At 31.3% G+C, this 12,425-nt stretch overlaps 2 protein-coding genes across 2 annotated transcripts; both read right to left on the reverse strand.

Annotated features, from left to right (window-relative positions):
• Positions 1-304: 304 nt before the first annotated feature.
• Positions 305-7,459, reverse strand: LOC112795754 (cytosolic sulfotransferase 12). Its single transcript, XM_025837896.3, has 3 exons — positions 6,685-7,459; positions 1,344-2,542; positions 305-965 (listed from the first exon to the last, which is right to left on the reverse strand). Exons 1-2 carry the CDS (start codon positions 7,371-7,373, stop codon positions 2,446-2,448), a joined length of 786 nt encoding a protein of 261 aa, XP_025693681.2. The 5' UTR covers positions 7,374-7,459; the 3' UTR covers positions 305-965; positions 1,344-2,445.
• Positions 7,460-11,683: 4,224 nt separating this feature from the next.
• LOC112801991 (cytosolic sulfotransferase 12) lies at positions 11,684-12,268 on the reverse strand. Its single transcript, XM_025844999.1, has one exon. It carries the CDS (start codon positions 12,266-12,268, stop codon positions 11,684-11,686), a length of 585 nt encoding a protein of 194 aa, XP_025700784.1.
• Between the last annotated feature and the right edge of the window lie 157 nt (positions 12,269-12,425).

Here is a 12,425-nt window from a genome sequence, read left to right on the forward strand (position 1 = left end):
ACTCGGAATACCACAGACAAGGTGAGACCTTCCAGATTCCCAGGATCCTACTCGGAATACCACAGACAAGGTGAGACTTTCCGGATCCTCATAAATGCCGCCATATATCTAGCTTATACCACGAAGATTCTGTTGGGGAATCTAAGAGATACACATTCAAGCTCTGTTGCATGTAGAACGGAAGTGGTTGTCAATCACGTGCGTTCATAAGTGAGAATGATAATGATCGTCACTTTCATCATTACACTCATCATGTTCTTGGGTACGAATGAATATCTTGGAATAAGAATAAGGGAGATTTGAATAAAAGAAAATAGAATTGCATTAATACTTGAGGTACAGCAGAGCTCCACACCCTTAATTTATGGTGTGCAGAAACTCCACCGTTGAAGATACATAAGTGAAAGAGGTTCAGGCATGGCCGAATGGCCAGCCCTCTCCATGATCAAGTGACCGAATATTCAAGAGATTAAACTGTCAAAAGATGTCTAATACAATAGTAACTTATCCTATTTATACTAGACTAGCTACTAGGGTTTACATGAGTAAGTATTTGATGCATAAATCCACTTTCGGGGCCCACTTGGTGTATGCTTGGGCTGAGCTTGATCAATCCACGAGCTGAGGCTTCTCTTGGAGTTGAACTCCGAGTTATGACGTGTTTTGGGCGTTCAACTCCGGATCATGACGTTTTTCTGGCGTTTAACTCCAGACAGCAGCATGTACTTGGCATTCAACGCCAAGTTACGTCGTCAATCTCCGAATAAAGTATGGACTATTATATATTGCTGGAAAGTTCTGGATGTCTACTTTCCAACGCCGTTGAGAGCGCGCCATTTGGAGTTCTGTAGCTCCAGAAAATCCATTTTGAGTGCAGGGAGGTCAGATTCCAATAGCATCAGCAGTCCTTTTGTCAGCCTTCTTCAGAGTTTTGCTCAAGTCCCTCAATTTCAGCTAGAATTTACCTGAAATCACAGAAAAGCACACAAACTCATAGTAAAGTCCAGAAATGTGAATTTAACATAAAAACTAATGAAAACGTCCCTAAAAGTAGCTCAAACTTACTAAAAACTATATAAAAACAATGCCAAAAAACGTATAAATTATCCGCTCATCAACCATATTGGTGCCCAAACTTAAATCTGGAGGACCAGTATAGGTAACTTAGAATTTCGGAGACTAAAATGAGTAATCGCGTAAATCTCAAGGACCAAAATGGGAATTTAGTCCATTGAGATGGTAAAGTGCAATAAATTAACAGAATCGTGTAACTTGTTTAGTGTTGGTCGCGTATTGATAGATGCATGTATGTTCGATATGATCAACGAGTGAATTCATGTTACCATCGGTGCGAGCGAGTTTGACGTTCTAGTGAAAGAGGCAGCTGAAGAGGTGTATCGAGAAGAATGTTTTGCAGAAAAGAAGACCGACCAAAGAGAGAAGCGCATAGTGGTCAGAGAAGATGTGCAGCATGTTGATATAAGGGATGTAGTCGATAGTGGTGTTGAGCCGATGATGGCAAGCTTGGATCCAGTGGCGGGGCTTATGGTGGAGAATCGATTGAATGACGAACAAGATAAGGGCAAAGTCGTGATTTTGGCTTCTGATTTGAATGAATGGAATTTTCAGATTTCAAATTGTCATTATGAGAGTAATGATCAAGCGTTAACAAAGGGGAAGGAAATATTGGTGGGCCCGATGCAATTATACAGGAGATTGACTCGGAGGGCACATTCTCGTGCAATTATGTAGGGGTTCAAAATGAGTCCTCAAATATTCATGGAAGGGAGCTGTTTGGGTTTATGGCACATTGGCCAATGTGTCAAAAATAAAGGAAGGCAAATATAAGAAGAACAAGGCTTTTTTGAAGGAATGGAGCATTGGGCTTGCCAAGTCCAAACCGAATAGGAATGACCCAATAGAGAACATAACCCGGTGGAATGGAGGAACATTGAGTGAAGCATGCCTCCATGTTGGTAACCAGCTGCAGCGTGGAAGAGAAGACGAGGTGAGTCAGGGTGAGAATGAAGCCGCACAAGGTCAATGCTGTGTAGCGCAGGGAGCCGGGGATGACACAGCAAATGATGGGCAGGATGCCGGTGCTAACAAAGCTGCTTTGTCCCTTGCCGGCAAGAATTTTGCACGAAACAAGGAGAACCAAGACCGGACCCATGAGAAGATCACAACATCACACTATCTTGAAGAAGGGTACCTTTAGAGAAGGAATATCGAAGGGAACGAGACGGCAGGAAGACGGATGACTAAAGCAAACCAGGAGGGACCGGAACCCAACGATGTGGGGGGTATTTCCTTGGACGCGGGACTGGGAGAAACAAACAGTGATGGACAGAGAGGGGAAAACAACGATCAGGTAGAACAAGAGACTGACCCAGAGGCGGGTAAGAATGAAGGCTTGGCGATGTACAGTGGCATACAAATCCAGAGTCAGGAAGAAGAAATTGCAGAGAACAAAGAGGCTTGGAAGTTGGCGGTAGAATCAGGGACGATCCCGTGCAGTGATGAAGAGGACATAATAGCAGCCCTTCAAGAACAAAATGAAGTAATAGCCATGAAACGGAGACAGGCAAAACAAAAAGAGAAAATCAGAAGAAGTCGTCCAAAAATCCGTAAACATGTGTGTAATAAAATTTATAAATGATTATAAGCTCTTGGAATGTTATGGGTTAATTTAAGAGGAGTTGCAAAATTCAATATGATAAAAAAAACTTTAAAAATAAATATAGAGTTGATATGTTGGGTTTGACAGAAACAAAAAAAGAGGTGGTGAATAAATTTGACGTAGCAAATATTTGGGGTAATGATAGAGCTAGTTGGGAGTGTATTAATTCAATTGGAGCATCGGGAGGTTTACTGTTAATATGGGATGAATCTGTTTTTAAATTGATAAACTGCTACAAAGGAGATAGGTAGTGGTTATGTGTAGAAGGAATGCTGACTAGAGATAACTTTCACTGTGATGTTTTTCTGGTATATGGACTGCATGTGAGAGATGAAAAACTTCTACTATGGGAGGAATTACTTTTTGTTACTTGGGGGACTTCAATGAAGTTGTGCATACAGAGGAAAGGAAAGGGGCGACTAGCTTGTCAGCAACTGCTGAAGAATTCAAAGCGTGGATAAATGATATGGAGTTGATGGACTTGACTCTTAATGATCGCAAGTTTACATGGTTTAGAGGTCAATCTTATAGCCGTATTGATAAAAGCCTGGTTAGTATGGAGTGGTTAGACACGTACTCGGATATTCGACTTACAGGAGGGCCAAGAGGGTTATCAGATCATTGCCCTTTGATAGTGGAAGATAGAAGAATAGCCCAGGTTCCAAGACCTTTTCGAAGCCTAGACTCGTGGTTCACACATGAAGGCTTCCTAAGGATGATGAAGGAATAATGGAGGAGTTTGGGAGATGCACAATTTTTGGATAAGTTGAAGGCGTTGTCGAAACCACTGGGGAGATGGCACAGGCAGCACTTTGGGAATATAGCTGGGAAGATAAAAATATTTGAGGACTGGATCAAGAAAGTAGATGATATGGTTAGTAACGGGATATATGACGGTACGGTAGAAGCAAGAAGAAAGGCGTTAGTAAGATGTTGTGAGGTATGGTATACGAGTCAAGATATTTATTGGAAGCAAATACCTAGATGTCGACATGCTAAGGAAATGGACCGGAACACAAGATATTTTCACAATATCGCATCGGCAAGAAAAAGGAATAACCGAATTGAGTCTCTGGTGATTAATAGGAGACTGATAAGAAATCATGCAAGAATTAAAGTTGCCACTAGGAATTTTTATAGGAAATTGTACCAACAGAAAGCTTCGCCAAATATTAGCTTTCAAGATGGTATAGTCAATCGGTTGGAGACGGAGGAAGCTCAAGCGTTAGAAGTGTTACCGTCGGAGGAGGAAATAAAGGAGGCAGTATGGAATTGCGAATCATCTAAGGCACCGGGTAGTAACGGATACAACATGAACTTTATAAAACAGTGCTGGGAGGAGATTGGAGTGGAGTTTACTAAAGTTGTGACAACTTTTTTGAGACGGCAAGGCTACCAGCAGGCTCTAATGTTACTTGGGTAGCACTGGCATCAAAATTTGTAGGTGCAAAGGAGATAAAGAACCTCAGACCGATCAGTATGGTTGGATGCATTTATAAGGTGATATCAAAAGTGTTGACAAGAAGAATGAGGAGCGTAATGTCGGAATTAGTTGATGAATCATATAGTGCTTTTGTGAAGGGTAGGAGGATACACAATGGAGCTTTAATAGCATGTGAAATAGTACAATGGCTAAAACTAAAGAGAAGGGCGTCAGCAATCATCAAACTGGACTTCTAGAAAGCCTATGACAGAATCAAGTGGAACTTTGTTGATATTGTGCTAGAAAAGATGGAGTTCGGTAGAAGATGGAGGGTATGGATTAGATAGTGTATTAGGACAGCATCTATTTCCATAATGGTCAATGGGTCACCTTGGAAACCGTTCAAGATGGAAAGGGGACTCCGGCAAGGCGATCATTTATCACCATTTCTGTTCGTGCTTGTTGTAGATGTGTTGAATAGGATGATTGGGAAGGCAGAAAGAAATAGAGAATAACTCCTCTTTCAGTCGGAAGGGATAATGTAGAGTTATCGCATCTCTAATTTGCTGATGACACTATATTATTCTGCCCATTGGAAGAGGAAACAGTAAAAAACTACAAGAGACTATTAAGGTGTTTTGAAATTATGTCTGGATTGAGCATCAACTTTGAGAAGTCCAGTTTGATTTTGAGATTATTTTTTTAAAAAAAATTAAAATAAATTGTTAATAACAAATTCAGTAAAGAGAGAAAAGGTGGGAGAAAAATTAAGAATCGTTGGATTATTGATTAACGACTGAAATTAATGTCTGAATCTGAGACTACTAATTTTATAGTGCCAAAAATTCTAAAAAAAAAATTAGTCTATTTAAAATCGTTAATTACATTTTATTTTATTTTTTGTTTCTTTCTAAAATTGTTAATCACAATTTTTTGTGACAATGATAACTTTCATATCAATGCATTACACTAAATTAGTGTAATAACATCACCCTATTATACTCGTTTTATAATATCCAAAAAAAATTATATATATATATATATATATATATATATATATATATATATATATGGGTACATTTTAAATTTGATCTCTTTCTATTCCGATAAAAACCTGTTTAATATAGAGTCAGGTAATTATATACTTTAATAAGGTATAAGTGTAGATTGAATATCTATAAATACGAATTGCGTTGTTATTCCTAGAGTTAAGATTTTTTTTAGCTATAAAATGCCACATTGTTGTATAGCTATTAGAATTGAAGTTAGTTAAAATTCTTTAGATTATTGTTGTATACCTGCTGCCTAATCAAATAGTATATATATATATATATATATATATATATATATATATATATATATATATATATATGTTTCTGTTACAATTTTAATTTACCACATTAGTAGTCCTAAAGCACATAGAATAATAATATATAATATCATAAGAAGCTTATCACGTATTGTTGTATTTGAATAGAACATGTTATTCTATTTTTTTTAATCATTCATATTTAATATAATTTTTTTTGTAGATCTATACAAAAAATATAATTTTTTTTGTAGATCTATACAAAAAATAATGCACATTGAAGATTAAACCGTTCTAGCCTTTCTTAAATTTAGAAGGCTGAATCTGTCTTATTTATTTAATTTTATTAAAAGCTGACACTATGTTTTGGACTTTTAAATATAGTTAATGTTTAAAGCCTTTAATAAATCATAGATCTAAGAGTCTATATTAAAATAGATATTATAAAATAATTTTATAAATAAGAATGACTTACTATTAAAATTTTGTCATCATATTTAGATTGTTTTAATAATTTATAGCTATAATAAAAGTATTTTTTATTGAAAAAAAAAATGAACATTGGTTGTACCCAACAATTATTAGTAGAATATTTTAGATGTATATGCAACCATTAATTTCTATTTATTTGAATTTAGAAACACCATCTAAAGTCCATTATTTTCTATTTTTGTTCCACCTTTAGATGTTATATTAGCTGTGAACCATGTTTTTAAACCAACAATTTTGTCAATTTACCCCAAAAATTAGGGTTATTTTAGTCTTTTTCATATTGACTATAGGATAAATCTAAACTTGGTTACCTGTTGGTGTAATTACATGGGTAAAGGAAAAATCAAATGAATTATAAAAAAAAAAATTAAAATTTTACTGCATCAACGCTTCATTAATATACATTACAATAATCAACCAAAATAAGTACGTATGCGTAAAATAAATTATACCATGGTAAAATTCTCAAAATTTAGGCCATATTGAGAGAATTTCTTTTGAGTAATAGTGTTTATTTTCTCAACCATTTCCATTGTGAGAAAATTCTTCCCATCACCAATTTCACCACGGCGGAAGAAACTTTTGTTTTCTATATCAAAACCAAACATTGATATTGTTCCTTTTTTATTCGCCTCCAAATTTCTCAAGTTATCAAAACTACACAACTTTAAGATATCATCAAGCATGCCATTATCTAACTCTTGTTTGGAAAATGGACACCCTAAAAATTCAGCTAACTTTTTCAAAACCAAAGTAGGATGCAATTTCATTTGTTCATACCTTAGAAACATTATTTTTTCTGGCCTTTTCAAGCTTTCTTTCCAATACTCCAACACATGCTCCCAAAATGGTCCATATAGATTCACTCCTCTACAAAACAACTCAAAAAATTCATCAAACAAGTTGGATCCTCTAATTTCCGGCATAAGCGTCTCCATAAATTTCCACATCGAAACAGATATATCTTTCGGATCTCTACACAGATACACTATCTTACAGTTGGACTCTTTCGCCGATTTCGGCAATGAAACATAAGGAGCATGAATGGATAGTAGCCTTGGAGAGGGAAATTGGCTAAGGTTTGAAACAATATACTTCTCATCATAGAATAGAGACTCTAAAAAGGGTACAAGAATATGAGGGTTGGTAACAAGCAAAGGATGATTTTTTTGTGTATGTGGATGTTTATTCCTATTAAGCAATGCAAAAGTCAAAGCCTTAAGCCAAGTGGTGCCTGATTTGGGAGTGGTAACAAGGATGATATCTTTGTCATTGGCTTCAAAGTGCTTTTGACAAGATAAGATTCCTTGAAGAGCCCAAGATCCATACCAAAAACCTTGGTATTGGTAGAGTTTGTATGTTGGCTCCATTGGCAAGGTTGACATCAAGTCCTTACACTCTTGCCTTAAGTCTTCATCTTTTAGGAGTTTGGGGAGATTGGAGGGTTCACCACTTATTACTTCCTCCATTTTTGTATCATTAACTTTATTGTTAGCTAGAGATTTTTTGTTTGAATATATGGTTATGTTTTACGGTGCACATTGTTGTCCATATTCATAGGATGGAATCTAAGTTTAATAATATAAGCAAAAAAATAAACCGACGTTTTGAAAATCGAAGCCGTCATTAAACTGATAGAATTAAAAATTAAAAAATTTAATTGGAATTGAATTGGTTATAATAAAATAATATATTTATATATATAATATATAATTTTTTTATAAAAAATATTTTTATATTATATTATTGTATACCGATTAAACGCTAAAAAAATATACCAATTTTACTAGTTAACTAATTCTTTAATCGATTTTTTAAAATTTTTTATCAGTTTCATTACCAATTAGTTTTTATTTGAATTGAATTGGTCTTACGATCGATTTTTGATTAATCTAATTAAATTGATTAATTCAATTCAAATTTTAAAATTATGAAATAAATCTGTTAAGATGCTTCTTTTATTTATTTACTTTTAGTTATTTAAATTTTTTTGTTTACATTATTAAATAAAAATATTTTAAATATTATAAAATTAATTACTTTGTCAGCATGTTAAATAATTGCCCAAAATAATGAACTTTCCTTTCAAAATTTAATGGTCCTAACTACCTTATCATGTGGGAATGACACAGTTGAATTATGGTGATAGTTGTCATATCACTATCAATGTGGGGTTGCTGCAACTATTCCTAAATATTAATACAATTTAAGAAAAATAAAATGATGCATACTGCATTGGTTTATATAGTTTATTTTAATCATTCACGATGATGATGGGATGATAAATGATATACCCAAAGGCAATGTTTGGATGCAAAATAGAAAATAGTTGGAAAAAAATTAGAAGAAAAAAAATAAAAAAAAAAAGAAAATGAGAGAAAAAATAAATTTTTATGTGTGTTGTTTGGATGAAGAGAAAATGATGAAAAGAAAATAAGAGAAATTTTTTTTTTATTTGGATAAAAAAAAGTAAAAAAAAAATTATATTGAGTAAAATTACATTAATATCCTTATTTATATTATATAAAATTATAATTTATATTAAATAAAGGGCAAATTGATAATTAAACCATTATGTACTTTTTTTTCATCCATTTTTATCTCATTGTTGGAGAGAAAACTTTTAAATGAGCCCCACACTATATTTTTCTTCTTCTCTTAGTTTTCTTGGATCATTCAAACAATAAAAAATTTTATTTTCCACTCATTTTCTTTCTCTTTATTTTCTTTCTCCCCTATTTCCCTTGAACCAAACGGCTCGAAAAAGAATTTTATTATCTAGACACTAAATATTTTTTTGTTAATTATGTATGAAATAGAACATTTTTAAGTTTTTTATATATTTAATATTACTAAAAACTTAAAATCTTATTATTTATTTAATTTATATAGAGGCGATGACGGTGACAACTGACAACAGTAGTGTCCGTATGTGAGGAGGAGATCAGTGGCGGATCCAGAAATCTTATAAAGAGGGGGCCGAAAAAAAAAAATTAAAAGTGTCAAATTAAAACTGAAAGTTTTAATAAAAAAATATTTGTATATTTTAATATTATTTTAAACTAAATTTAATTTTAAAAAAATCATTTATATCAAAGTTTTTTTTTCATAAAATTTTAATTTTTATCCTTATTATAAAAGATATAACATAAATAATATAAATTTGTTTCTCTAATAATTTTAATATATGTATTTAAAATAAATTAATAAATATAATATATAAAATATATTCATATTAATAAATAATTCACTTAATATATTTTGATTTTAATATTATACAAAATAAAATTTAATCTAATTTATTTTTATGTATATATTTTTTATTACATTCAATTAAAAATTATTATAAAAATTAAAGTATTTTTATATAATAATAGATAAAAAAATTATTAAAAAAAAACTTGAAAGAACAAAAGAAAATAAATTTTAAATGAATGATACGAGAGTTGAACCCATGTTTTGAAGTATAGAATACCTCTCTTTCTCCACTGAACTAGAAAGTATATTTGTCAAAACTTTTAATCATTATATATAATGTATTTTAAGTTTTGAAAATTTAGGGGGGGCCATGGCCTATGCTGGTCCCCCCTAAATCCGCCTCTATTAGTACAACGAACAATGTTGTCGTCACCGTTCATATTAAAATTGAAGCGATTACTGAATATTTGTTTGGAGAAAAATAGCTGAAGAAAGCGATCGGAGTGGTAGAATATATGGCCATGGAAATAATAGGCAGAGAAGGAGGGAGATGGCGATGACAACGGTGGGTCTTAACAAATCGGACTTGTTGTCTGGATTCATGGGATCCATTGAAGACGACAAGTATTTGAGAGACATAGTCATTAGTTTTCTGAGTATGAATTGTTTGAGAATAAGTTGAGAATTTTTCTTCATGTGAACATTGAAGTTACAGAGTGTGTATTTTGTAACTTGAAGTTGTAGTATTAGACTATTAAGATTATGAGAGATATGATAAAAATTGAAAGAGAACAACATCGTTTCCGAATAAAGAGAGTTAGGGATCATTTTATTTTTTGTTAGAGTTGACAGAACAAAGAATCTAAGCTATTGACAAAATTAATTATTAAAAACTAATTAAATAATTAATTTTAATTAAAAACTAAAGTGTTTAATGTAAAATTTGTAAAAAACAAAATGAGTAAATACTCTTTAAAAAATTAAATGAGTGAAAAGATTCGATTTCACTTTTGTAGTTCCCCATATACCCAATTCAGGAATATAATAAAAGATAAAAATATTATATTTATATATTAAAATTAATTATTAAAAAATTAATTATTATATATTTATTTATAAATATATATAATTTAATATATATTTTATATTAATAATTAATTTTAAAAATTAATTTTTGTGTATACCATGATTGAAATATAAATAATAAAGTATCAAAATAAAATATATAAAAAATAGTTACATTATTAATGGTTTTTGGGTACATTATACTAGAAAAATCCGGAGATAACTACTAGATAAATATAAGAGAACATGCAAGCTGACTATAGTTGGTTTTGACGATAGAATAGGATAGGATATTAAAAATAAAATATAAGAGATAAAAGATAAAAAAGTTATTTTTATATTTTATTTGAGAATAAATTAAATATAAAACAAAATAAATAATAAAATATTTATTTTTTTTATTTTTTCGTACAAAATTTAAGAAAATAAAATAACAAAATTTAATTGTAAAAATTTAATAATAACAATAAAAAAATAAAAAATAAATTATTTTTTTTAATATTTTTTTATTTTTTTATAAAAAATACAAAATATACTAATTTAATATTTTAAGATATAATATTTTTATTTATATCTTATATTTTTATATGTCAAACATAATTTTATATTTTTTATCTATATCTAAATATCGTATGCTTGTAAACATCTAATATTTATAATAGATCAATATGCATACACAAATAATAATGAAAAAAAATGAACTATGACTCAAATGGTATAATCTTTTTATTCTCATTTAGAGATTTAAAATTCGAGTCTCACTTTTAACTTAAAAAAAAAAGAGGACATGAAATTTAAAGAACAACTCAACCAATAACATAAAATGTAAGGGCTTTTTTATTTTAACGTTTGTAATGTTTATTTCTAGTGTTTTTGCTTTTAAAATTTTATTTGAAAAAATTAATTTTTATCTTTATCTTTTATTTTAATGTTTTTTTCGTAAAATTATAAAAGTAAAAACATTAAAAATAAAACATAAAATAAAAACACAAGAAGTTCTTGGATTTCTTAATTTTGCAGAGTTTACAATAGCATATCAAACAACTTAATTCTATTGCTATACTAGCGTGTAATAAAAGCTAAAATCTTAATCCATGTTTAACCAATTTATTTTCTGTAATCTTATTCAATCGTCCAATCATTTCACTTGAGAGAAACTTTTCTCCATCACCAATTTGACCTCGGCGAAAGTAACTTTTGTTTTCAATATGAAATAGTGGTGATATTCCGGTTTTGTTGACCTCCAAGTTACTCAAATTATCAAAACTACATAATTTCAAGATATCTTCAAGCATGCCTTCATCTAATTCTTCTTTGGAAAATGGGCACCCTATAAACTCAGCCAATTCTTTCAAAATTAAAGTAGGATGTAATTTCATTTCTTCATACCTTAGAAACATAATTTTCTTTGGCCTTTCCAAGCTTTCTTTCCAATACCCTAATACATGCTCCCAAAATGGTCCACATGGACTCACTCCTTTACAAAATTGCTCGAAATACTCATCAACCGATTTCTTTACCTGAGTTTCCGGCCTAAGTTTGCGAAATGCCACAGCGAAATAAATGTGTCTTTCGGATCCCTACATAGATACACTATTTTACAACTCGACTCTTTCAGTGATTTCGGCAATGAGACATAAGCGAGATGAGTGGCAAATAATGATGATTCAATAAGGTTATTAGGGTTAATCTCTACTTTATCATCATCAAAATTACCAAAGAGATTGAGTTCTAAAAAGGGTACAAGAACATGAGGGTTGGTAGTGAGCAAAGGGTGATTTTCATGTGTATTTGGATATGTGTTGCGGTTAAGTAATGAAAAAGTCAAAGCCTTAAGCCAAGTAGTACCTGATTTTGGAATGGTAGCAAGGATTATGATATCATTATTAATGTCATGGGATTGAAAATGTTTTTGACAAGATAGGAGGCCTTGAATCTGCCTAAGGTTGTACCAAAATCCTTGGTATTGGTAGACATGGTTTGCAATCCAACCTTGTTCCTTTGGCAATGTTGATATCATGTCTCTACATTCTTGGCTTAAGTCTTCATCATCTTGCAAGTGTTTTGGCACAAGAGACGGTTGACCAAGCTGTGATGACATTTTTTGTATGATGTGCACACATTGATATGTCTAACTGAAAACACATGTTTATATATAAGTGAAGGATTTGGCTATGGTGGTGAAAATATCAGGTGGTCCTTAAAAGATACTTTAATTTGATTCTAAATGTGTGGTTGTTAATCAATCATATTCATAC

Source organism: Arachis hypogaea, chromosome 1, assembly GCF_003086295.3.
Source record: "Arachis hypogaea cultivar Tifrunner chromosome 1, arahy.Tifrunner.gnm2.J5K5, whole genome shotgun sequence".
NCBI classification, from domain to species: Eukaryota; Viridiplantae; Streptophyta; class Magnoliopsida; order Fabales; family Fabaceae; genus Arachis; species Arachis hypogaea.